The following is a 27,721-nucleotide window of genomic DNA, read 5'->3' on the forward strand; positions in this document are numbered from 1 at the left end:
GAGTAGGATTAAATGGACAATTTTTTCAGTGGAAGGGTGTGAGCAGTGGAGTGCCTCAGGGATCTGTATTGGGACCCTTAATTTTCAGTATATATATAAATGATCTGGAAAGAAATACGAAAAGTGAGGTAATCAAATTTGCAGATGATACAAAATTGTTCAGAGTAGTTAAATCACAAGCAGATTGTGATAAATTGCAGGAAGACCTTGTGTGGCTGGAAAATTGGGCATCAAAATGGCAGATGAAATTTAATGTGGACAAGTGCAAGGTGATGCATATAGGGAAAAATAACCCATGCTATAGTTACACAATGTTAGGTTCCATATTAGGTGCTACTACCCAAGAAAGAGATCTAGGCATCATAATGGATAACAAATTGAAATCGTCGGTTCAGTGTGCTGCGGCAGTCAAAAAAGCAAACAGAATGTTGGGAATTATTAGAAAGGGAATGGTGAATAAAACGGAAAATGTCATAATACCTCTGTATCGCTCCATGGTGAGACCGCACCTTGAATACTGTGTACAATTCTGGTCGCCACATCTCAAAGATATAATTGCGATGGAGAAAGTACAGAGAAGGGTGACCAAAATGATAAAGGGAATGGAACAGCTCCCCTATGAGGAAAGACTAAAGAGGTTAGGACTTTTCAGCTTGGAGAAGAGACGGCTGAGGGGGGATATGATAGAGGTGTTTAAAATCATGAGAGGTCTAGAACGGGTAGATGTGAATCGGTTTTTTACTCTTTCGGATAATAGAAAGACTAGGGGACACTTCAGGAAGTTAGCATGTGGCACATTTAAAACTAATTGGAGAAAGTTCTTTTTCACTCAACGCACAATTAAACTGGAATTTGTTGCCAGAAGATGTGGTTAGTGCAGTTAATATAGCTGTGTTTAAAAAAGGATTGGATAAGTTCTTGGAGGAGAAGTCCATTACCTGCTATTAATTAAGTTGACTTAGATAATAACCACCGCTATTACTAGCAACAGTAACATGGAATAGACTTAGTTTTTGGGTACTTGCCAGGTTCTTGTGGCCTGGATTGGCCACTGTTGGAAACAGGATGCTGGGCTTGATGGACCCTTGGTCTGACCCAGTATGGCATGTTCTTATGTTCTTAATTAAAAATTTGAGAGATTCAAAATTGCAGAGATTACCAGAAAATAAATATTGTGCCAGTTTTCATTCCTTCTGGGCAAGCAGTCAATTCTTTGAAGCCAAGAAATATAGACCTGGTAGGAGAGTAACTCCTCAGGTTTCGAGAGGTAGAGGCAGGACTCAGCCTTTTTGTGGAGCAAGAAGATCGAGGTCTGAAACTTCGTGACCTTCCAGGTCTCCACAGAATACACAAAGAGGCCCAAAGGATTCATTCTCTGAGGGAGCCTATAGGGGCAGGTTACAGGCTTTTCTTGGAGAATTAATCTATATTACTTCAGATCAATGGATTTTGGATATAATCTGATATGGTTACGCTCCAGAATTAAAAAGACCAATAAGAGAATAATGTTGTTTCTCCTGCCCATGCTCCAGACAAGGTTGCCGTTATTCAGGTGACATTGAACAACTTAATTCAACTGCAGGCAATTCAGCAGTTCCAATCAAGGAACGTCAAGAAGGTTATTATTCAGTATATTTCCTAGTTACAAAAAAGGATGGTTCATTCAGATCCATTTTGGATCTAAATGGAATAAATCGGATTATTTGTATCCCTTGTTTTCACATGGAATCTCTTCACACAGTTATTGCTTCTGTTTGCAGGGGTGAGTTTTTGGCATTGAACAATTTAAAGGAGGTGTACTTTTATATTCCAAAGAGACCAAAGTTCCAAAAATGTCTCCGTTTTTGTATAATCGACCAACATTATCAATTTATTGCCCTATCTTTGTTCTGGCTATGGCCCCAAGAACCTTCATGAAGGTTATGATTGATTGTAGCTGCTTTTTTGAGAAGAAAGGGAATTTTAGTCCACCCTTATTTAGATGACTGGTTAATAAGGGCCAAATCATATTCCAAGGGAATAGCTTCGACAGAAGTGGTACTCTCGTTACTCCAACATTTAGGTTGGGTGATCAATTTTACAAAACGTCATTTGCAGCCCTCTCAAACTATAGAGCCTCTAGGGGCATTATTCGACACAGCCGCTGGCATGGTATACCTTTCTCAGAAGAGAATCTCAAAAATACTTTACCAAATAACACAATTTCTAGATCAGCAGGTTCTAACTGCTTGGCATTATATGCAGCTTCTAGGTTCAATGGCTTTGACTCTGGATTTAGTACTGTGGGCAAGAGCTCATATGAGGCCTCTTCAAATATCGCTCCTGTTGAGATGGAATCCACAGTTTCAAGGCTATGGGGTATGCTTTCCATTATCTAACAAGACTGGCATCTCTAAAATGGTAGTTACATCCGCTGAATTTAAAAAAAGGAATTCCTTTGGAAAGTCCAGATTGACTTCTTCTTACAACGGATGCCAGTTTACAGGGCTGGGGAACTCATTTCAAGAATCATTGTACTCAAGGTCTCTGGAACCAAATGAGTCCCATTGGTCTATAAATCGCCTAGAAACCAGAGGAATCAGATTGGCTCTGTTACATTTTTAGAATCTCCTTCAGAGAGATTCAGGGGAAGGCAATGAAAATTTTATGTGACAATGCAACCACAGTTGCATATATAAACAAGCAGGGCAGCACATACAGTCAGGGTCTTTTGAAAGAGAGAGATTGCTTGTTTCCATGGGCCAAGAGTCATCCAGCTCAATATTCAGCCCAACACATAGCAGGCCAGATCAATATTATGGCAGATTATCTCAGCCTGGTGGCTGTCTCCAGCTACACTGATAGAAGGTACCCTGTTCCGGAGACTGATGCATGAGCTCATTCTCACCAAAGATGCGTCCAACCACCTACAGATACAGGGCTTATGGATGGCAGTGGAGTGCACTCAGCAGATAAAACTGTTGGAGCTACAAGCGATTTGAAATGCCCTTCTTACCTTTGCCATTCACATGCGGGGCAAGAACCTCATGGCGCACATGGACAATCAGGTGGCCATGTTCTACATAAACAAGGAAGGAGGGTCAGGTTCCTAGACATTCTGCAGGGAGGTGGTTCAAATTCTAGAATGGGTGGAGAAGCAGGCAGTCTCATTAAAAGCCAGCTATCTCCCAGGCATTGTAAACTCAAAAGCAGATCACCTCAGCAGAATATTCAATCCACACGTGTGGTCACTGAACCAGAAAGTAGAAAACACTATCTTTGCCTGTTGGGGTAACCCAAGCATGGACCTCTTTGCAACAGTGATCAACAGGAAAGTCGTCAGATTCTGTCCCTGGTACGCTTATCTGGTTTGACTGTCAATAGATCCTCCTATACCATTGGGGGAGGTACCAGTTCTCTTGTCTCAGGTCGGGTGACACTGCTACATCCCATGCAATCCTCACTTCATCTCACAGTCTGGAGGTTGAAAGTTGGATGGGATACAATCTTCTATATCTTTTCCCGCCATGGCCATTAATAGCAAGAGTTCTAAGAAAAATAGAGAAAGAAAAGGTTTTAGTGGTTTTAATAGCTCCCAACTGGCCATGAAGACCATGGCATGCTGACCTAAGGAGGTTACTATTAGATCAGCCTCTACATCTACAACAAGTCAAGGGCCTTTTACATCAATGCCCTTTAAATTAATCTAAGCATCTCAGCGGACATGGGTGTCATTCCATAAGCTTATGTCCTTGCTGCTACATGTGTCCCTACAGCTGCTCTTGTGGGCGAATCCTAGGTTTCCCTCCTTGGCCCTAGCGGGAACGAGGGGCCTGCTGGTGTCCTTGGAATGGTCTTTAAAAGATATCAACCCAGGCTCGGGGAAACTGTACTTGTCTGAAGAGTGCAAGGAGAAGTTAGGGTTACACGAGGGTCATTTTTTATGGTACAGGCAAATCAAGGCATGTTTTCATGAACTCATGCCGGTTGGATCTGGGGAGTTAGAGAATTCCTCTTATTCTACATTGTTGAAACTGTTTTAAAATAAGCAGTGTTCCCTGTAAAATCTGTTTTCCTCCAAAATGTAAAATCATATTCCATATATGAAACCATGGAGACAAAATGGCAGAAGAATGTTACTGAAGACCTAGATGTGATTGTGCTACATGATTGTTATACCTCGATTCCAAAATTATTCACAAATATAGCTCTCGGGGAGTTGCAAACTAGGGTTTTTCATAGGATAATCTTCTTGCCTTTACAGGCATATAAAGTGGGACTTATAGCAGAGGATAAATGCTTGAAATGTGACTTGGTGGGTGCATCTTTGATGCACTGTCTGTGGCGTTGTGCACCCATACATACTTTTTGGGAATCAATACAGGGCCAAATTGGGCGCATTCTGCAGGCAGGTGTGCATTGGTCCTGTTCTTTTTGCATTCTAAATAATGATGTGGGAGATGAGTGTTAATGTGGTTAACATCATGTTCGCTTCTAAAGTTTGATTGCAAAAAAGTGTATTCTGCTAGAATGGCTCAAGACTGCACCTCCATCGATAGATATGTGGCGTTTCCTTATGACTGAATTTTTCCAGCTGGAATATGGTGCCCAATACCGCCATTTCTCCAGAAAGAAGAAACTTTTATTTAAAGATGTTTGGTATCCTTTTTTTTAGGTCTTTGCTGGATTCCCTGTGGCTGCTGTGTCCTTTGGACGACTGATTACCCAGGGGACAGAGAGATCTGGGTATCACATTAGTTAAACCAGGACTAGATCAGCCTGCCTGTAAAAAATCAAACAAACAAACAAAAAAATTCTATTACCAGGTTTGATCTTTGCCTTTAAAGCTGGCTTGCTAAGACTCACAGCTCATGGATCGGCCTCACATGCCATGGCACTCACCATCAACACTAAGGACTGCGAGGATGCCGCTGACTCCCCTCCATGGCACCACCATGCTGATGCCCTCTGACGCAGCTCCTGTTAGGCATGTGTGTGCATCACTGCACACATTATAAGGGCTCTGCAGTGGGAAAGTGCTCCAGCTGCACTTACAGATGATGTCACCAGCTCTGCTACTTAAGGCTGACAGAGCTGGCACTCCTTGCATCAGCAATATGTTTCCTTCTTTGCAGTATGTGTTGCCAGCGTTCCTGATTTCTCTACTCCTGTACATTTGCATCCAGCTTCTCCTCATTCTGCTTTGCCTTTATGCCTTGCCTCGTCCAGCCTTGCCTTCCATCCTTGTCTGCTCCAGGTGTCCTTGTTCAGCTTTCCTTGTTCAACCTTGCCCTGTCCTGTCCGTATTGTCCAGTGTCTTCTGTGTGTCTTCGTCTCCTTTGGCTTGACTCTCTGGATCTTGACCTCTTGCTTGGACCTGACCACAATTGCCTGCTGTCTGGACCTTACCACTCTTGTTAGTTGCCTGCCCCGACCATGGCCTGTTCCTGACTTCTTTAGTCTGCTGCATTCCCTAACCCCGGGGTGCCTTTGGACTGTCGTTATCTTCATCGCCTAGGGACCTGCCTAAGTCCTGATAGCCACTAGAACCCAAGGGCTCAATCTGCTGAGGAGGTAACTGGTAAAGGAGAAGCTCCAGACTGTACCTCTACAGCATGTGTTGTCCAGCTGCTACAAAGGCCTCATGGGTTCTCCCTCAAGACTGTGTCAACTACGCCGCAGCATAAAGTGCTCACACACCCGCTACCCTTCACATGGACATTTACCTTCAGTCTCATATAATTATCCAGTTAAAGAGCATTCTCCCTTGTGAACTGTTATAGTTTGTTTTTGTATATTAAATAAAAAGAGCTAAAAATATTTTAGTAGGGATGTGATTCGGCTGAACCTGGGCTGATTTTATTTCGTCTGCCCCTGAAACGAAGCCTGAAACCCTCCCCAACCCTTCAGATTTAATGATTTCCAATGGGGGGTTGTAAAAAAAAAAAAAACCAAACAAACAAAACGCCCCCCAAAACTACCCCAACCCTTCAAATTTAATTAATTGCAAACCCCCCTCCCCCAAGACTTGCCTGACTCCCCTCCCCCCAAGATGTACCGAAAGTCCCTGGTGGTCCAGCGGGGTCCCGGGAGCAATCTCCCCCTCTCGGGCCGTCGGCTGCCACTAATCAAAATGGCGCCGATGGCCCTTAGCCCCTGTCACACAGTAAGGGCAATCTGTGCCATTGGCCAGCCTCTGTTATATGGTAGGAGCAATGGACGGCCAGCACCATCTTAAAATAGTCTCTATTTCCTATTTTGTTGCAAACGAATGCACATCCCTATATTTTAGTTGGGTATGTTAAACCTTTATTAAAACTTAAAGTACTGATACTTTTATCATTAATTGTACTTGGCTATTTGCAGGGGCATTAGCTTTCAAAATTCTTCATTTGAGTATTTTTGACTAATTGTGTGCCTTAGTGTATTTGATAAAGAATTCTCCAAAAAAGATCATAGAGAAGGAAACCTGACAATGAGAAACTGATGGAGAAGCAATGGACTGATGGAGAACTAAACTATATTCAATAAAGTCATCTCTGGAAAACAACCCCATTTCATACAAATATCCAGCATGCTTTGGGGCTTCTACAGTAACATGGTTAATGCTATAGCAATTCTAATTCACTTAGATGCCATGGCAAGAGATCAAAAACAAAACAGTACCAACAAAAAGAAACAATAAGCGTATTTTTCTTTAATGTATTTTATTGTAGGTCAGTTTTCAGAACAGCCCATTATCTCAGTTTTAATGGTAATTTATTCTTCCATCTTCTTAATTAAAGTAAAAGGTTTACTGTGCTATTCTTCTGCAATAAGAAATCATTTATAACAAGTGCATAGTAATTATTTCTTAGTAGAAAATCTACTGTAGGTTGCATGAGCAGCATTGACTCTGGTTTTGTATTGTGTTATAGTGCTATTCATATTTTCTATTTTAAACTGTAGGTACAAAGGTTGCATTTGAACCATATCATAAAAATATAAATGTTACTATCATTAGTACTGTTGAAGAAATAACCGTTAAATAGAATGGTTAGCAGATATCTAAGCTTAGTACAAACTAAAGTCTCTGGAAGCTCATGTACTAAACCATCTATTTTTCAGCCTTTTAATAGTTATCACAATCTATCAAGACTACAGTTTTTGCATGACCAATATGGCTACTAGAACGCCATACTGCAATGAAACGAGCAAAGAATACATATAATAACTTTTTATACAGATTTGGTTCCATTGGCAGGGTGGATTGCTAGTAACCAGCTACCAATTTCTATGGCTTTTAAATAGTCGATACTGTAGAAAATACTGCTGCATTATATATTACAGGATACCTTAATAACAGTGACGTAGCCAGAACTGAGTTTTTTTGGATGGGTCCAAGATTAACATGGGTAGGCACTAAATATATACATCTGAGCCATGGTAGTTATACTGTTATTGATAAAAACTTTATTTCTTAGCATTCATATATGTGGATCCATACCAGTGGGTTATGCATCTCTACTAGCAGATGGAGATGGATCAAAGTTGACATCACGGTATATATACCCATTTACTGACGACAGCCTGCCAATTTTCTCTATCCCCAGCAGATGGTGGACATGCATCTCCCTACTGGGGATTGCGTTAAAAGTGTTTTTGTAAAAGGAGAAAAGAAGAAAGTTTATTGTCCCGTTCTCCTGTGGTGATACTGTATTGTCCCTTCCTCAGTCGCATTTTCCTGAGTTGATATCTTTGGATCTCTCCCTAAGATGAGTGCCTTGGTCTGGTAGCTGAACTCTGCTGGTGTGGATTTAGCTATCAAAAAAAAAAAACAGCTGAAAGGCAAGCAGGTGCAGGAAGCTGAGCAAGGCAGTGAATGTCTTTGCCCTCTCCCCTCGCAGCTGGAGGCTAGGGATGTGAATCGTTTTTTGACGATTTAAAATATCGTCCGATATATTTTAAATCGTCAAAAATCGTTAGGGCCACGATACAATAACAATTCCCCCGATTTATCGTCAAAAAATCGTAAATCGGGGGAAGGGGGAGGAGAAGGGGGAGGGCGGGAAAACCGGCACACTAAAACACCGTAAAACCACCCCCGACCCTTTAAATTAAATCCCCCACCCTCCCGAACCCCCCCAAAATGCCTTAAATTACCTGGGGGTCCAGCGGGGGTCCGGAACGGCCTCCTGAAATCGAATCGTGTTGTCTTCAGCCGGCGCCATTTTGCGCCGCCATTTTGCAAAATGGCAGCACAAAATGGCGCCGGCCATAGACCAACACAATTCGACTGCAGGAGGTCGTTCCGGACCCCCGCTGGACTTTTGGCAAGTCTTGTGGGGGTCAGGAGGCCCCCCCAAGCTGGCCAAAAGTCCCTGGGGGTCCAGCGGGGGTCCGGGAGTGATCTCCTGCCGCGAATCGTTTTTCTGTACGGAAAATGGCGCCGGCAGGAGATCGACTGCAGGAGGTCGTGCTCGCTCCCGGACCCCCAGGGACTTTTGGCCAGCTTGGGGAGGGGGCTCCTGACCCTCACAAGACTTGCCAAAAGTCCAGCGGTGGTCCGGAACGACCTCCTGCAGTCGATCTCCTGCCGGCGCCATTTTCCGTACGGAAAAATGATTCGCGGCAGGAGATCGCTCCCGGACCCCCGCTGGACCCCCAGGGACTTTTGGCCAGCTTGGAGGGGCCTCCTGACCCCCACAAGACTTGCCAAAAGTGCAGCGGGGGTCCGGAACGACCTCCTGCAGTCGAATCGTGTTGGTCTATGGCCGGCGCCATTTTGTGCCGCCATATTGCAAAATGGTGGCGCAAAATGGCGCTGGCTGAAGACAACACGATTCGATTTCAGGAGGCCGTTCCGGACCCCCAGGTAATTTAAGGCATTTTGGGGGGGTTCGGGAGGGTGGGGGATTTAATTTAAAGGGTCGGGGGTGGGTTTTACGGTGTTTTAGTGTGCCGGCTCACGATTTTAACGATTTTCACGATACTTTAAACACCCAAACGGCAACAATACAATTCCCTCCCCCTCCCACCCGAAATCGATCGTTAAGACGATCGAGGACACGATTCACATCTCTACTGGAGGCGGATGCTGTACTTATCTGGGTCAGGCTGAGATCAGGTAAAGAGTAAAGGGGAGTTGATTTTAGGGTTTCCTTGCCCTCCGATCTCTTTGCTCGATGTGTCAAACTGACGTCCGTTCTCACCTCTGGGGGAGCTAGAGGACTTGAGCAGCTCAGCAGGTTGAGCAGCCTTCTGGGCTAGGCCCCACTCTCAGGCTTGGATTCTTCACCACGTGGTAGGCCGCGGTGACATTCGTGCACTTTTTCTCTGTGCATAAGGCAGCCCTCTTCAGTATGTCAGTTCATGCTTTCACGCCCGGCTGTGTATCTGTTTGTGCGCCTAGCTGGGTGTCCAGTTGGGTGCATAGGGGTGCCTACATGGGCGCTCAGTTGTACAAGTAGGGGCACCTCGGTGGACACAGTGGTGCGCTTAAGGGGAGCCTAGGTGGGTTCTTAAGTTGCATACTGAGAAGTGTGCCTGACCAGAAAACCAACATGGAGAAAGGAAAATGCCCCAGAATCCTCAGTTTTCTTAGCCTGCCTTGGCTGTATGAACTCTAAGTGACTTATTGAGAATGACTTGCAGAATTCCTAGGACATCTGCACTTGCAGTCAAGCTGGCTCCATAAAGTGACGCCTAATCATAGGGTAAAACAAAGCAGAAATCAATGGCGGGAACTTCTGGCTATCCTTCACAATAAGAGGCACTCTTTCTCAGGGGTTTCTATAAACACAACCTCAGATGTGTTAATTACCCTGACCAGCAAGATTTTAACAGAACAAAGGACTACCTAAAGAGTGATGGTAAATGGACCCCACCTGGGAGAAGTAATCAGGGCAGTTCAGGGATAATCACATCATGCGGTTGACATGACAACCTATGTAAATGATTCTTTGGGCAGTCACGCAATGCTAGAATCTTCTACAATATTGTATGTTATCTATAAAAGAAGGATCACTTCCTGTATATGATGAGATGCTGGTGGACAGTTTGTAAGAGAAATGGCATCAGCAACTCCCAAGAATACTTATATTGATCAATAAAAAATTGTGCTTTCTACAAAAATCTAAATGTTCTTGTATCCCTGGACATAAGTGTCAATAAAAAATGGCATGGCGCTTAACAATACGGACATTGAGCACTTGGGTGGGCACTCAGTTTGTGCATCTACCTGAATAGTGTATTATGTGCCTAATTTTTGAGCACCTCGTTTTTTTTTTCAGTTCCTATTGCAAGCACAGCTGGGCGCACAGTTCTCAGTAGCCTGTTGGATTCTACTGACAACTCTATGGTGCCGATAGCAAAAAAAAACCTAAGTGCCTTAACCTTTGTGCTACTTTCCATATTCGGGCATCTCAGCCTGGAATTCCCTCTAATTGGAGTCAGCACTGTTTGGAGGCTCTGGGAGAATTGTTTCCACCCGATTTTGCTAAGCCCATTCCTTCCCAGCATGATGCGGGAATGGAAAAAGAGCTGCCAGAAGTTTTGCCTGAATTTGGGGCTCCCCTAACTGGTTTGTCAGTGGGGAAAAGTAGTTCAGTGGGTGCAGGACACCCCCTGGTTTTCGCATGGACCCCTCTGCCTTTTCTTGGGTGGAATCTGTGACTGAGCCAAAGAAAGATCCCATTTTGATTTCTTTGTGTAAAGACTCATGTTTGTTCCCTATAATGGAGGCTATTCAAGAATTGATTGATCTTGAATGGGGCGCCCTGGAAGCTAATTTTAACGGGGGATGAGCCTTGGAAGGGCTATACCCACTGGATCCAGCTGCGATAGAGCAGTTGCGCTTCCAAAAGTGGACGCAATTGTGTGTGCCATCACCAAGTGGATGACTATCTCTGTAGGCCATTCTTAAACAGGCCTTGAAGCAATGGCAATGAATTTACAGATAGCTTCTTTTGCTCCCTGGTGGCATGCTCTTCTTTACTTATCTCTCAGGAAATCGATGAATTTGGTGTGAATTCCAGGGCAGTGATGGAATGGCAGCCACCTTTTTGGCAGATGCGGGTTGCGATCTGGTCTGCATTTCAGCCAGAGAGGTGTCTTTGGTAATAGCTGCCAGGAATCAGCTATGGCTCAGGAAATGGTCAGCTGAAACAATCTCGAAGTCTAATCTTAAGAAATTGCCCTTTAAAGGATCACTCTTGTTTCGGAGTGAGCTTGGAAAAAAAATGTACAGTAAGTGGGGTGAATCCCCAGGTTCCTCTGTTACCAGAGGATAAGAAGCAGATGCCACACTCCTTCGGCATGAGAGGTGGTTCTAGGGGTTTCAGACTCTTTCGACCCTTCAGAGAAGCAGCTTCTCAAAGGACTTAGTCTTTGGGTAGGTCTCAGTCCTTTTGTCCCAGGTAGCCCAGAAGGGATGCTTGCTTGGGTGGTGGTGCCCTCTGAGCCTCTTAATGAAGGTATGCCGACACACCCAGGGAACAGGGGATTGGGGGTTGTTTGTCTCTTTTTTATCAGAGGTGGGTCGAGATCATGTCAGAGCAGTGGGTTCTGGAGCTGAGAAGAGATAGCTATGCTCTGGAATTTCTCAGTGACCCTCAGGATGTTTTCATGGTGTCTCCCTGCAACACTCATAAGAACATAAGAACATAAGAAATTGCCATGCTGGGTCAGACCAAGGGTCCATCAAGCCCAGCATCCTGTTTCCAACAAAGGCCAAAACCAGGCCACAAGAACCTGGCAATTACCCAAACACTAAGAAGATCCCATGCTGATGCAATTAATAGCAGTGGCTATTCCCTAAGTAAAATTGATTAATAGCCATTAATGGACTTCTCCTCCAAGAACTTATCCAAACCTTTTTTGAACCCAGCTACACTAACTGCACTAACCACATCCTCTGGCAACAAATTCCAGAGCTTTATAGTGCGTTGAGTGAAAAAGAATTTTCTCCGATTAGTCTTAAATGTGCTACTTGCTAACTTCATGGAATGCCCCCTAGTCCTTCTATTATTCGAAAGTGAAAATAACCGAGTCACATCTACTCGTTCAAGACCTCTCATGATCTTAAAGACCTCTATAATATCCCCCCTCAGCCGTCTCTTTTCCAAGCTGAACAGCCCTAACCTCTTCTTCCTTTCCTCATAGGGAAGCTGTTCCATCCCCTTTATCATTTTGGTTGCCCTTCTCTGTACCTTCTCCATCACAACTATAAGAGACAAGCAGTGGAGTGTACGTTGTCAAGGCTCCTCAGTCTACGGGTTGTAGTTCCAATCCCCATGTCACAAGAAAATATGGGCCAGTATTCCATTTATTTCATTGTGCCCAAAAATGAGGGCTTCTTTCGCCCCATCCTAGATCTCAAGGGAGTCAACTGCAATTTGTGGGTGACTTGTTTTCACATGGAAACCGTATGCTCAGTGATAATGGCAAGTGCAGTCGGGAGAGTTTCTGATGTCTCTGGATTTATCAGAGGCATACCTTCATATTGCTATTAACTATGGAATGTGTTTATCATTGGTTTATTGTATTTGTTCTTAATCTTGTTATTAATTGATTTATATTATGTCTACCGTAGTTCATATTGACTGTAAAGCTTGTTGCTGATTTATTGTTTATTGTAAACCGAGGTGATGTTTTTAACGTGCCGCGGTATATAAAAAAATCACTAAATAAACAAATAAATAAAAAAATATTCTCATCCGTCTGGAGCATCAATGGTTTCTGAGGTTCGCTGTTTTGGGGAGACATTATGAGTTTTGAATGCTGCCTTTTGTGTTGGCCTCCGTGCCCAGAACCTTTTCTTAGGTTATAGAAGTGGTTGAGGCAGTGTGGAGAAAGGTTGGCATTCTGGTTCACCTGAACTTAGATGATTGGCTGATTCAGGCCAAGAGTCTGGAAGAGACTCTTCGTGCCTTGTAACATATTCTCTGGTCAATGGCATTTTTCAAAATGGTGTCGACCTTGCCCATCATGTGATGGGGCAGGGACAAAGTCAGCGCCATCTTACAAAATGGCATCAACCCAGCAGGGTGCTAGGGGGCACCCCAGCCCCTACAAGGGACCGTCAGCTTTTCTTTAAAGGTTTGAGGTATGCAGGGGGGATTGGGGGATGGGGGAATCCTGAACCACCAATGATTTATTTCACAACTTTGGGGGGAGGGGGGTACCGGGGGGTACACTATACTCCAACCACTTTAGGTAACTTTTTGGATAGGGGTACCCGTGAACCCCCAATGACTTTAATGTTCAATTTTTTTTGGGGGAGGGGGCCATCTCTGCACATGATTTTTAAACTTTTTTTTTTTTCACTTTGAGGAGTCAGGGCTGCTTTAAGTGGCGGCCCCAGGTCAAGTTGGGGGTCAGCCTTGACCCCCACTCAACCTTTCCTTTAGCCATGGCTTTTGGATTTTTTTCGGTTATGGCCCTTTAAGACGAAGGTGGTCCTTTAAGACGAAGGTGGCCCTTTGAGGTTGGGGCCACCATCACACCTGAAAGGGCTGCTCGCTGTGTTCTTTTGTCCTGTGGTTTTTGTCCATGAGACAAAATAATGTGCTATAGAGTCACAATCGTTTTTCAGGAGAGGGGCCCCACTATCACAGTGACCCCTCCCTCCATGATAGTGGGATCCCTCCCGTGAAAAAAAAAATTAGGGCTGAGTGGATCTAGGCCACAGATTGAAAACTGTCTTTCTTGGGGGTAATTTTTGTAATAGCTTGCATAAATTTGATATAAAATACATGCATAAGTTACAATAATTTTCAGGTAAGTTTGCTTTGAAAATAGTCATCCCACCAAAATTTCACACACACAATTACACCTAATTTGTGGGCAGAAAGTTTTTGAGAAAATTTGTATACACACTTTTGAAAAATGTGTGTGCGTACATACTCCTCCCCAACTCTACCACTGGAAATGCCTATGCTTACAGTAGGTAAACATACACATACAGACGATATGCATGTAATTTTACCTGCATATTTATTTATTTATTTAACACTTTTCTATACCGACCTTCATGGTTGAGGACCATATCAGATCGGTTTACATCGAATAGGGGAATTGAACCAGAGAGTGTAACAAAAAAAAAAACCCAATAGATTGAACAGGAAGAACAAAGTTACATTCAACAAGGGGAGTAAACTTGGAGGCATAGACTGCTGAAAAGAAAGGCTTAATAACGTAGTAAAAGATAGAATAAACAAATGTTGGGTCAGGAGGGCATATTGGGCATGCAATTTTATAATAGGCCATTTCCATGGCTAAAACACTGTTTTACTCATGGAAATATCTTTGAAAAATACTTTCCATTTGATCAGACTCCATGACTCTTTTTGACATCAGAATGCTGATTTCCAGCCCAAAAATGGAAATCTTTCTTCATCATTCATATTGAAAGAACTTAGTTATAAGCTGACTTCTTATTTCTATAAAAGAGGTGAAGAGATCTGAATATGACCTAGAATAGTGTATTATAATGTCTCTCATGGCCTAACAGGGTTCCAACTAGTCAAGAAGTACTACCTTCATAATATTCAGGATCTCTGATATTGAAAACCCAGTATAGTCAAACTTATTATAATCATTGTAGCTTTTCTGAAAACTTAACTAGTTGTGGAGTTAACCACGACAGTTTTTTTAAGCACTGAATAAATGGTTAGTCTATCTATATAACCTTTTCTGTTTTCTCCTCCTTTCTGAAATATCATGCATTTTTCTAGAACAGGATAAATTGATATCAATTTCATCCGAGAAGTGACTGCATATATACATGCTGAATTGATCAGAATTAGAAACTTTGTAATGTTACTCTTTCAAAATTTTAATATAGCATAAATGACAGGAGAGGGACCTTTTTGTGTATGGGAGATTTTGGCTCATAGGATCAATACTACTAACAAAATAAAAGGTACACATCTTTGAATCATTTGAAAAATAAAACTATTAGAAAAATTGGTATGCTATCCAAGACAAAAGGACCAGCCAAGGGAGTAATAACCAAAGAATGGTGAATAGACACGCGTCTATTAACCCTTATACTGTAAGGGGTAATAGCGCCTTGAAAATGCGCGACCAAGGTCGCGAAAACAAATGTGCGGCCAAGCTGTACATTTTACTCTCAGAAATTAACGCCTGCCTTGGGAAAGTGTACAGAAAAGCAGAAAAAACTGCTTTTCTGTATAACCTCCGACTTAATAGCATAGTGATATTAAGTTGGAGGTCCGAAAAATAAAAAACCCCAAAAACTTAAAAAAAAAAAAAAATCTGTCTGCCGGTCCACGATTTCGAAAACGAATGCTCAATTTTGCCGGTGTCCGTTTTCTGAACTCGTGGCTGTCAGCGGGTTTGAAAACCGACGCCGGTAAAATTAAGCGTTGATTGTCGGACCCGTTGACAGCTGCCGTTTCTGCTAATAAGGAGGCGCTAGGGAAGCGCTATTGTCCCTAGCGCCTCCTTATTAGTGCCCGGCCTCATTTAAATAAAGTATCATGCGCTCAGGAGAGGTGCCTTGGCGCGCTTCGGGAGAGCGGGGCGCTCAACACGGAAGCACCAGCTCTGCCACTCTTTATATTGAATCAGCCTGTAAGTGAATCCTGTTCAGTAGTTAGCCTAGAATCCTGAATCTTCTAGAAATACCTTTAGATATTATGAAATTGTTGGAAAATTGTTTCAACTTACTCCCCTCAAAAGAAAGTTAGAGCTGATAGATCAAGTGACTGTATAAATTACAATTAAAACTATTAAAAATTCACAAGTAAAGGGGGTTATATTTTTTATGTCAATACAGATATAGAGAATGCAGGAAACATTTGTTTTCTTACTTGACTCCTTTTATTTTGCTGTATTCCCCTTGCTTTTTGTTTGTGTATATTTTGGTAAGTTCCCTCTTCCCAGGTGTTTACTTTCATCACCCAGAAATGTTAGTGATATTATAAAGGGGATTCATTCCACATAATGCAAAGATGAACATCGGTGTATGTCCTGTATGCAGGAACCTTAGGTGTAAGAATGCCATGGCTATCTACTGCTTCTATCTGGCAGCCCACAGAATTTTTTTTTCACTCAATGCATAATTAAGCTCTGGAATTCATTGCCAGAGGATGTGGTTAAGGCAATTGGTGTAGCTGGGTTTTAAAAAGTTATGGATACGTTCTTAGAGGAGAAGTCCATAAACTGCTATTTGTCAATAAGGAATAACCACTGCTTGTTACCAGCATTAATACCTTGGGATCTATTTAATGTTTGGGTACTTGCCAGGTACTTGTGCCTTGGATTGGCCATTGTTGGAAACAGGATACTGGGCTTGAAGGACCCTTGGTCTGACCCAGTTTAGCATATCTTACATTCTTATGTAAAAAGTTAATATCTTAAAGGTGTCACTTATATATAGGAATGCTTCCTGGAAATAAATGCTTCTTAAATGTAGCTATTATTTCTTTTAGGTTTACAAAGAAGATCTACCTCAGCTGAAACAGCAAAGTAAAGAGAAAAGCCATTCAGTGCCCTCCCTTAAAAAAGAAAAAGCACCAGAGGAGAGTTTAAAACTACAGTTTGTACATGGGTAACTAAAAAGGCTTTATGGTTTATTTCATTTTTTGTGTAAGAATCTTTATTAAAATACCTTTTTTTTTTTCCTTTTTACAATTCTTTTCTAAACCTAATCATAGTTATACTTTAATGCTTCAGTAGAAAACATTTTTCCCATTGATAGCAGGGCTGAATTAGCCATGCTGTTATGGGAGCTTTCTTCAGGTCCCGGGATGCAGAGCTTCCCCAAGCAGAGGTCAGAGCTTTCTCCCTCTGCGGCTGCGTGTGGGTTCCTACGCAGGAAAGTAACAGATTCTCCTCAGTCAGTTTTTTCTGCGCGCGGGATCGCATGTGGAGCTTCTGATCTCCTCAGAAGATTTTTTTCTTTTTTCAAAAAGATGTCTTAAAAAACAGCGGGCAACCGGGATTCAAGCCCTGCGTATGTGGCAAAATCATGTCCATAACAGATGGACATGATTTATGCTACAGGTGCTTAGGTCCCGACCATATCCAGGGTGACTACCAACACTGTGGGAAGATGTCGCCGAGGGCCCAGTGACAACGGGCCCAGAAAATCCAGGATTTAAAATCGGTAAGAGAGGGCTCTTATGCCCCCCTATCTGATACTCACTCCTCGTCAGGACCGGCGAAGAGACAGGCCCCATCGATAAAAAGAGCAGCCTCGGTAGAACCTAAAATCTCCAGGCCTGGAGAAAAGGTAAGATCCACCAGGAAAGAAAAAGAAGCCCGCTCGAAAATCTTGACATGGGGCAGAGAGTTTTCTCCAAGCCCCTCGGCGCACAGGGGAGACAAGTTAACTCCCATTTCCCTGTACGTACCAGGATCAGTCCAGACTGCTGGGTTATGCCTCCCCTCCAGCAGATGGAGTCAGAGAGAAAACTGAAAGCACCCCCTAGATATACTGGTGTGCCACCTGCCAGCCCTCAGAATTTCCTCTGACTCCAGCAGATTGAGAGGCATAACCTGCGGTCCTGTCTTTCCTGACTAAATTCCTTTCAGGTGTTATTTTTAAGATTTCTGCCTATACTATACTGTCTAGATCAACTGGTTCTTACTAGTTTAAAAAAAAAAAAAAAAAAGATAGAAAGTTATTAGTTGGTGTTTTGTTTTTCCTTAAGCGCAGCGTTCAGTGCGCGGCGTTTAGGCAGGCGTTGAGGGCATTGCTCTCACTCTGGTTCCCGGAATTGTGTCCCTTTGGTCCTGGGGGAGAGTTTACCGGTGGGCCGGTCACCCTCCCCCCCCCCCCCTCCCCTAGGGGTATTCATTTCAGGTTGTTTAATCTGAAGAGGGCTTTCTTTATTTAAAAAAAAAAAAAAAAAGGCTTTTAAGGCCGCATAAGTCCTGTTGGTGGCAGGCAGTAATTTCTATTAAAGCCCTAGCCTGCCGCGCTTCTCAGACCAGGGACTCCGGAGGGGGTGGCTATTTGTTCACCCGGCGATTTTTTCATGGCGATTTGGTGGCGTTTTGCCTTGCTTTTTGGCGCGATTTTTCCTGGCCTGAGGCCACGTACCTTTGGCGCGTTTTTTTCCTGCAGTCTCGGGGATGCCGCGGTCTTCGGCCTGCACGGCCTGTGGTAGGGCGGGGGCGCGACTCTCCAGGGAGGGTCTCGGCTCCCGCTGCATTCCCGGGGGCGAGGGACCCTCTCGGGGGCCGAGCGCTGCCCGCAGCGGCACTTTAGCCTCCTCCTCGACGCGGCAGGGAAGGATGTCAGCCGCGCGGTCGTCAGCCCCGCCTCCCTGTGAGAGGGAGCCGGCGGCCATTTTGAACACGCGGCTGCCTGCTGAGTTACTGTCGGAGGATGATGATTCCTCTTCTCTTTTGCCGCCGGCCTTAAGCCCGCGCAGTGGGTCAGAGCTGGATGCTCCTCGGACCCCCCCCCTTCAGACTCATCCCGCGGCCAGCTCAAACAAACGGAAAGTCCCGTTTTCGTCCAAATTTGTTTTATTAATGCACCAGGCATTTTGGAGGCAGAGGCAGGTTGGGAGCCGGATGACCCCCCTCCCGCAAAGGTCCCTAAGGTGTCTCCGGTTCCAGGAACGTCTGGGGCTCATGACAAGGCGGGAGCTTTGGACGCAGCCGCAATCCACCCGTCGGGGGGTCCAGGTGGCCCGGATTTCGGTCAGGGCTCTCCGGATGGCGCAGGGACAGAGGTCTCGGATGCTCAGGGGTCAATCGAAGGGATGACCCCCAGGTTTTGCGCCTTTTTTGGTATGGATGAGCTGAACTTTTTAATTATGCATGTTTTGAAAGAATTAGAAATCCCGGCGCCGCAGCAAGATACAGATACGTCCACAGGGGATGTAGCGATGGCGGGTCTGTGGGCCCCCCCACAAACCTTTCCATTACATCCCAAAGTCATACAGCTCGTATCTAAGGAATGGGAGGTTCCAGAGGCAACCCTGTGCGTTAGCCGGGCGATGAATAAATTATATCCTCTGCCCGCAGATTCTCTGGAAATTTTTAAGGTTCCTTCTGTGGATTCGGCAGTCACTGCCGTGGTTAAGCATCCTACCATTCCCGTTCCAGGAGGAGTAGCCTTGAAAGATCTCCAAGACAGGAAGTTGGAGGTTATTCTGAAGCGCATGTTTGAGATAGCGGCTTTAGGAGTCCGGGCAGCGGCGTGTAGCAGCATGGTGCAGAGGGCCACGCTCCGCTGGGTACAGCAATTGTTTACCACGCAGGAGCTGCCGCCGGCCGAGGCGGAACAGGCCAATTGTGTGGAAGCAGCGGTCGCTTACACGGCGGACGCCTTGTAAGATCTGTTGAGGACCTCGGCCCGTACTAGGTCAGCGGCGGTCGCGGCTCGGCGTTTGCTTTGGCTCCGTCGTTGGTCGGCAGATGCCTCCTCAAAATCGCGTCTAGCTTCTTTCCCCTTCAAGGGGAAGTTATTGTTTGGTGAGGAATTGGAGCAACTCATCAAGGACCTGGGGGATAAGCCCCGTCAGTTTCGTCTTTTCGGGAATGTGCGATCCCGGTTCCGAGGGCAGCGCAGATTTCGCTACGGTAGGGGTGGCTCCTTTTCCCAGAAACAGCAAGGCCCGAGGTCTCAATCGTGGTCTCCTTCCTTTCGAGGCAGGCGACCGCAGCAATTGGGATCCTCCCAGCTTTGCCCGCCGGGAAACCCTCGTAATGAAGGCGCGCTGACCCATTCCTCCTTCCCCCGAATCGGAGGTCGTTTGTCCCTGTTTTGGGAGGAGTGGGTCAAAATCACGTCAGATCAGTGGGTCCTCGACGTGGTGCGTTACGGTTACGAGTTGGACTTTGCTCGGCCTCTCCGGGACTTTTTTAGGATATCTCCTTCCGGGCCTCAAGAAAGGCAACTGGTTATCGCACAAACGGTAAACCACCTACGGGCCCTCGGAGCAGTGATACCCGTTCCCTCGGACGAGGCGAGAACGGGCCGCTATTCCATTTACTTCCTAGTCCCAAAGAAGGAAGGTAGGTTCCGTCCTATTCTGGATTTGAAGCGAGTAAACAAGGCCTTGCGCGTTCCCCGGTTTCGCATGGAAACTCTAAGGTCTGTTATTGCGGCCGTCCACAAGGGAGAATTTTTGGCTTCTTTGGATCTAGCCGAGGCATATCTCCACATCGGAATCCGGGAACGTCATCAGAGATATCTGAGATTCATGGTGTTGGGAGAACACTACCAGTTTTGCGCCCTTCCATTCGGCCTAGCTACGGCTCCGAGGGTGTTTACCCAAGTTCTTGTGGTAGTCGCGGCTTTCCTGCGACGTCAAGGAATATTGGTGCATCCCTACCTGGACGATTGGCTCATCCGGGCGATATCGGAGAGCGAGTGCAACCGGGCAGTCCAGTTAGTGATACAGCAACTTCAGTCACTAGGCTAGGTGGTCAACTTTGCGAAGAGCCAGCTGCTACAGAGTCAACAGTTGGAATTTTTGGGAGCACGTTTCGATACCTTGGTAGGCAAGGTATTCCTGACTCGGCAGAGAATGGAGCGTCTGATGTTTCAGGTGCAGAGGCTTCTGGATCTCCAGTTACCCACTGGGATTATTTGCAAGTCATTGGACAATCTTTGCAAGGAGTGGACCTCGAGCCCCCCCCCCCCCCCCCTTGGGTCATAGTGACGACGGATGCCAGTCTGACCGGCTGGGGAGCAGTCTGTCAATCCCGTGCGGTGCAAGGGTCGTGGACCCATCGCCAGGCTTCTTGGTCCATCAACCGTCTGGAAACCAGGGCAGTACGCCTCGCCTTGCGTCAGCTTCTGCCAATGGTACGGGGTCGGGCAGTTCGAGTCCTCACAGACAACGCAACCACGGTAGCATATATATAAATCGCCAGGGCGGCACGAAAAGTCAGCAGGTGGCGGTCGAAGCGTCCTTGTTAATGACCTAGGCGGAACGCTACCTGGCTCGCATCGCGGCCACTTACATGGCTCGCATTGCGGCCACCCACATCGCAGGCGTAGACAACGTTCAAGCGGATTATCTCAGCCGTCGGGCCTTGGATCCCGGGGAGTGGGAGCTCTCGGACCAGGCAATGAGTCTCATCACCCGGCGATGGGGAGTGCCGCGACTGGACCTGATGGCAACTCGGCTCAACGCCAAGGCAGCGCATTTTTTCAGCAGGAGGCGAGAACACGGTTCGGAGGGGGTAGATGCGCTCGCGATTCCGGGGCCTTGTCACACCCTACTCTATGTGTTCCCCCCCTGGCCCTTAGTCGGCAAGGTGTTCAGGCGTCTAGAATCCCATCAGGGTCCAATGATTCTAGTGGCTCCCGAGTGGTCAAGAAGACCATAGTCAATCTCGCCAGGGACGGGCCCTTACGGTTGGGCCCCTTTCCGAACCTTCTTCGTCAAGGATCAGTATTTTTCGATCTTGCGGATCGCTTTTGTCTGGCGGCTTGGCTTATGAAAGGAGGCGGTTGAGAAAGAAAGGTTATTCAGAACCGGTTATTTCTACCTTGCTTCGCGCGCGGAGACCTTCTACCACACTTGCATATGCCAGAGTGTGGAAAGTATTTGACTCCTGGTGCGCGACCGCCCAAGTTCGGCCTCGCCGTGCGGTGATAGCGGATATCCTTACTGTTCTACAGGTTGGTTTGAAGAAGGGTTTAGCTTACAGTTCTCTGAGAGTCCAGGTGGCGGCTCTGGGTTGTTTGAGAGGAAAGATTGAGGGATCATCTCTCGCATGTCATCCGGACGTGGCCAGATTCTTGCGCGGTGTTCGAAACTTACGTCCTCCTCTCAGAGCCCCTTGTCCTTCCTGGAGCTTGAATTTGGTACTCAAGGGCCCTTTGAGCCGCTGAGGCGAGCCTCCTTGAAGGATCTCACCCTCAAGACAATGTTCTTAGTGGCCATAGCTTCCGCACGTCGGGTATCGGGAGCTACAGGCGCTCTCGTGCAGGGAGCCGTTCTTGCGTATTTCTCACTCAAGGGTGTCGTTACGTACGGTTCCTTCGTTCTTGCCTAGGTTCCTTCGTTCTTGCCTAGGGTTGTATCGGCTTTTCACGTTAATCAGTCTGTGGACTTGCTGTCTTTCTCGGAGACGGAGCTGCGGTCTTCCCACGGTTCCGACTTGAAGCGTTTGGATGTTCGGCGAGTGCTTTTGCAATATTTGGAGGTCACCAATGATTTTCGGCGGTCGGATCACCTGTTTGTGTTGTGGCAGGGGCCCAAAAAGGGTTTACAGGCCTCTAAAGCTACTATTGCCCGCTGGCTGAAGTGCTCGATAGCGTCCACGTACATTGGGTGTGGTAAGTCCGTCCACGTACATTGGGTGTGGTAAGTCCGTTCCGGACGGGCTTAAAGCCCACTCTCTCCGTTCACAGGCGTCTTCCTGGGCGGAGAGTACTCTGGTCTCTAGCCATGAGATTTGCAGGGCTGCCACTTGGAAGTCGTTGCATACCTTTCCTCAACATTATCGAGTAGATGTTCGTGGGCCGTCGGCTGATTCTTTTGGCAGCAGGGTGATTCGAGCGGGACTCTCGGGGTCCCATCCCATTTAAGGCGGCTTGGGTACATCCCAGCAGTCTGGACTGATCCTGGTACGTACAGGGAAAGGAAAATTATGTTTCTTACCTGATAATTTTCGTTCCTGTAGTACCAAGGATCAGTCCAGACGCCCGCCCTATTTTGTGCACAAGGGAGTCCGCTCGAGACACTTTTCACTCACTGAGCTGTACCATTTGAACACGGTAAGTGGACTATCCGTCTTTACATGGTAAACAGTAGTGTTTTCATGTTTGCGGTTTGCTTAGTTTCCACATTGCATAGTGTTGGAATTCTTTGCGCTTTGCTTTGCTGCAGGCGATTACTGTTTTTAACGTTACTGCTTGATCTAGACAGTTGCCATGGTTAATTGACTAAGTGGGCGGAGGAGTTTTTTCTCTGCTTTGTTATCCATTATACTGAGGGCTGGCAGGTGGCACACCAGTATATCTAGGGGGTGCTTTCAGTTTTCTCTCTGACTCCATCTGCTGGAGGGGAGGCATAACCCAGCAGTCTGGACTGATCCTTGGTACTACAGGAACGAAAATTATCAGGTAAGAAACATAATTTTCCTATCTGCGCTGAGACCGACGTAGAAAATGACCGAAGCATGGTCGTGAACATCGGCAAAAGAGGTGCAGACGCACTCTGCATCGGAGTCGGGATTCTCGACTCCGATGCACAAATCGACGCAACATACCATCTCGAAGCCGACGCATGGAGAGTCGCTACTGACGCATAAAGAGTCGACGTCTAAGTCGACGCGGAAGTCGAGAACGACACAAAAGGAGTCGAGATCGACGCATGGAACCCCCAAGTCGACACATCTTGCATCGAGACCGACGGATTCGACGTCGACATCGACGCAAGTAATGTCAGTGGACGCACACGGGATACCTCAGTCAACTCGTTCGATGCAACAGACCTTACCCTCGACTCATAAGAGGAAGCATGCGATGCAGACAATATCTACACAGACGCAAAGCAACCTGACGACTCCACAAAGTCCATCAGAATCATCAGAACCAGGTTCTAAACCTAAAAGGCATCATGTTTCCCATAAACACAGAGAGACAACGAAGCCGATTGTTGATAAACGGACTCGGCCTTTTTATTTACAGAGTCCCATTTCATCAGCAACAAGATGGACTGACATATCCAGCTCGGCATCAGAGGGGGAAGTGATACATTTGTCACCTTCAACTAGGTCTTCTCGGAGTAAATCTGACAGTTCATTCAGATCTCACTCCCATTCCTTACACCACCAGCAACCAATTCCTCTAGAGGAAAGACGATTCCAAAGAAGGTTGAGGAACCACCTCACCTGCAAGCCGACAAAATACCCTCGCAGGTACCAATTCTTCCTCCTAATCATCCGGTCATGCCACCTCTGACAAGGGAAGCCTTTTTTCAGTTGTCTCAAGCACTATCAGGATTTTTTGAAACCCTGCAGACAAATTTCTCAATGCCATCCGAATCGCCTACCACTTCTCCAGAATCTCCAGGGCCTACAAAACAACCATCTCCGAACCCCTCAAGGTCTCCTGTTTCACGTCACTCTCCTACACTTGTTGACGTCCCCAATTCACCATGGGACACTTTTGGTCCCTCACGTCTTCTTCAATACCCACGCCGACCATATAGATCTTATCAACCATACAGGGCCACTACTTACCAACTGTACCAGTGCCCTCAACAGCAGCAACAACAGTTGAGCACAAGAGGGAAACCAAGAGCTCAGTATACACAATCTCAACAATCAACAACAACAGCAAAAACTTCACAATCTTTTTAAGTTTTCTGCCACCACCTCCACATCAAACGCCCCCGGGAAGAATTGCGGCTCGTTTTCAGGCATGGGCAGAAATAACATCAGATCGCTGGGTCCTAGACATTGTACAAAAGGGTTACCAATTACAATTTCTAACACCCCCCTTACTGCCTCATCCACCGGAACAGACAAACAAGATGTCTCATCCCCAACTCGAACAAGAGATCATCTCGCTCAAATAACAGGGAGCGATCAGTCATATTTCACAAACAGCCCACATCAAAGGGTTTTACTCTCCATATTTCCTCATTCCAAATAAATCCGGTGGCCTTTGCCCAATCTTAGATCTTCGCAAATTCAACAAATGTCTCAGCAAAGAAACATTCAAAATGGGATCGCTCAAATCAATTCTGCCTTTCCTTCAGTGGAACGACTGGATGTGCTCAATAGATTTAAAGGATGCATATACACACATTCCTATCCATCCATCTTCCTGGAAATACCTTTGCTTCCAATACAAGAAGCAGAGATATCAGTACAAAGTTCTTCCTTTCAGCCTTTCGGCAGCCCCAAATGCATGGTGGTGGTGGTGGCACATCTCAGAAAGAAAGGCATGCGTATCTTTCCATACCTGGACGACTGGCTTATAGTAGCCTCAACCCCTGCTATATTACCAGATCACCTTCACAGATAATCAAATGCCTGGACAAATTGGGCCTAGTAATAAATTTTCAGAAGTCAATGTTGAATCCCACACAGATTCTACAATTTATAGGAGCGTGGTTGGACACTATTCGTTGCAGAGCGTTCCTTCCGAAAGACAGAAAACAAGAGATGACACGACATCTTCGCGACCTGATCACTATGCACAGGCCGACAGCTTGATATATACTCAGAATTTTGGGACATATGGCGGTGGCCATATTTATTGTTCCCAATACCAGATTACACATGCGTCGACTGCAATTGGGACTAAAATGGCAATGGAAGCAACATGTCCAACCGTTAACGAAACGCCTCTTCCTCCGAAATGACGAGGGATGCAAACTGGTGGCTCAACGACTCCATTCTCTCCAAGGGAATGCTGTTCAGCCTTCCCCCACACAATGCAGTCCTCACCACAGATGCCTCTCACAAAGGATGGGGAGCACATCTGGACCTCTTAGAAACGCAAGGTCTGTGGTCTCCACAAGAACAGCTCTTACAAATAAACTTACTGGAACTCAGAGCGATCCGACTTGCTCTGAAAACTTTTCAAACTCACCTAAGAGGCCGACAACTGATGATCTACACGGACAATCAAGTAGCCATGTATTACATAAACAAACAAGGAGGGTCCGGTTCATGGTCCCTCTGCAAAGAAGCTCTCCAGATATTTCAACATGCACATCGACATTCGATTCATCTATAGGCAGCTTACCTTCCCGGAGTGATGAACACCAGGGCAGACAGGCTGAGCCAAATATTCCATCCACACAAGTGGTCTCTCAATCGGGAGGTAGCTGAGAACATATTCAATATATGGGGGCTCCCCACGATGGATCTATTTGCCACAGAAGAAAACACGCAAGTCCCATGCTTCTGCTCGGTATGGCCCAGCCAAATAAGAATAGCACAGGACGCGTTTCTGACAAGTTGGACAGAACGATTGATGTATACCTTTCCTCCCATACCCCTCATCACAAGGACGATACAAAAATGTATTGCGGACTCAGCACAACTCATACTTGTAGCTCCAGCCTGGCCCAGACAACCATGGTATAGCTACCTATTACAACGAAGACCCAATAACCTTACCGGACAGACCGGATCTTCTCTTACAACAGGAGGGAACTCTCCTTCACCCGCTTCATTCGTCCCTTCATTTAACATCCTGGAGATTGAACGGTTCCTGTTATCAGAGCAAGGAATTTCAATTGCAGCACAGGATGTGATATTACAATCCAGAAAGCCAACAACCAGAAGGAATTACAGTTTTAAATGGAAATGTTACTCATCCTGGTGCACATCTAAGGACATTTCACCTATAGACCGGAGTTGCTCTTAGATTACCTTCACTCCATCCATACATCGGGGTTAGCAACGGTATCAATTAGAGTACATCTTAGTGCCATAGCAGCATATCACCAACCGCTAAACGGTCAGTCGATCTCCACGCATCCTTTACTATCTTGTTTCCTGAAAGGATTTCTTCATATTCGACCACCAGTTGCAAACCCACCAGTGCCGTGGAACCTAAATGCAGTTTTGGAACAACTCATGCATTCTCCATTTGAACCTATGCATTCTTCTCACATAAAATATCTCACATGGAAGGTAGTTTTCCTGGTGACAGTAACATCAGCTCGCCAAGTTAGTGAACTACAAGCCTTGGTTCATTACCCACCGTACCTGCAGTTTTATCACGACAAAGCAGTACTCCGCACACATCCCACTTTTCTTCCAAAAGTAGGCTCACAGTTCCATTTGAATCAAACAATAGAGCTGCCCACATTTTTTCCCAAACCGCATCACAATTTATTTTATTATTTATTTATTTATTTAGCATATTTTATATACCGAGGTATAGCAGAGTTGCCTTCACTCCGGTTTACAGTTACAACAACCTGATACATTTAAAGTAATTTAACAGCAAAACTGTAAACACTAGGGATGTGAATCGTTTTTTGACGATTTAAAATATCGTCCGATATATTTTAAATCGTCAAAAATCGTTAGAGGCGATATACAATAGGAATTCCCCCGATTTATCGTCAAAAATCGTAAATCGGGGGAAGGGGGAGGGCGGGAAAACCGGCACACTAAAACAACCCTAAAACCCACCCCGACCCTTTAAAATAAATCCCCCACCCTCCCGAACCCCCCAAAATGTATTCAATTACCTGGGGTCCAGTGGGGGGGTCCCGGTGTGATCTTCCACTCTCGGGCCATGGGTGCGTTAATAGAAATGGCGCCGGCGCCATTTTGGTTCCTGTCCCCTGACGTCACGAGCGCAGGAGATTGCTCCCGGATCCCCGTATTGCAAAATGGCGCCGGCCATATGGCCGGCGCCATTTTGCAATACGGCAATACGATTCGAGTGCAGGAGGTCACTCCCGGACCCCCGCTGGACTTTTGGCAAGTCTTGTGGGGGTCAGGAGGCCCCCCCAAGCTGTCCAAAAGTCCCTGGGGGTCCAGCGGGGGTCCGGGAGCCATCTCCTGCGCTCGTGACGTCGGGGGACAGGAACCAAAATGGCGCCGGCGCTACCTTTGCCAGGGCAAAGGTAGCGCCGGTGCCATTTCTATTAACGCACCCGTGGCCCGAGAGTGGAAGATCACACCGTGACCCCCCCACTGGACCCCAGGTAATTTAAGACATTTTGGGGGGGTTCGGGAGGGTGGGGGATTTATTTTAAAGGGTTGGGGTGAGTTTTAGGGTTGTTTTAGTGTGCTGGTTTTCCCGCCCTCCCCCGATTTACAATTTACACGATTTAAAAAA

General features: G+C 46.0%; 1 protein-coding gene across 1 annotated transcript in view; it reads left to right on the plus strand.

Annotated features, from left to right (window-relative positions):
- EML6 (EMAP like 6) overlaps positions 1 to 27,721 on the plus strand; it is an 815,949-nt gene that overhangs the window by 314,872 nt on the left and 473,356 nt on the right. Inside the window, exon 13 of the mRNA XM_029593447.1 lies at positions 16,416 to 16,534. Coding sequence (XP_029449307.1) covers positions 16,416 to 16,534 — 119 coding nt within the window. The remainder of the gene's footprint in view (positions 1 to 16,415; positions 16,535 to 27,721) is intronic.

Source organism: Rhinatrema bivittatum, chromosome 3 (assembly GCF_901001135.1).
Source record: "Rhinatrema bivittatum chromosome 3, aRhiBiv1.1, whole genome shotgun sequence".
In the NCBI taxonomy this organism is placed as follows: domain Eukaryota; kingdom Metazoa; phylum Chordata; class Amphibia; order Gymnophiona; family Rhinatrematidae; genus Rhinatrema; species Rhinatrema bivittatum.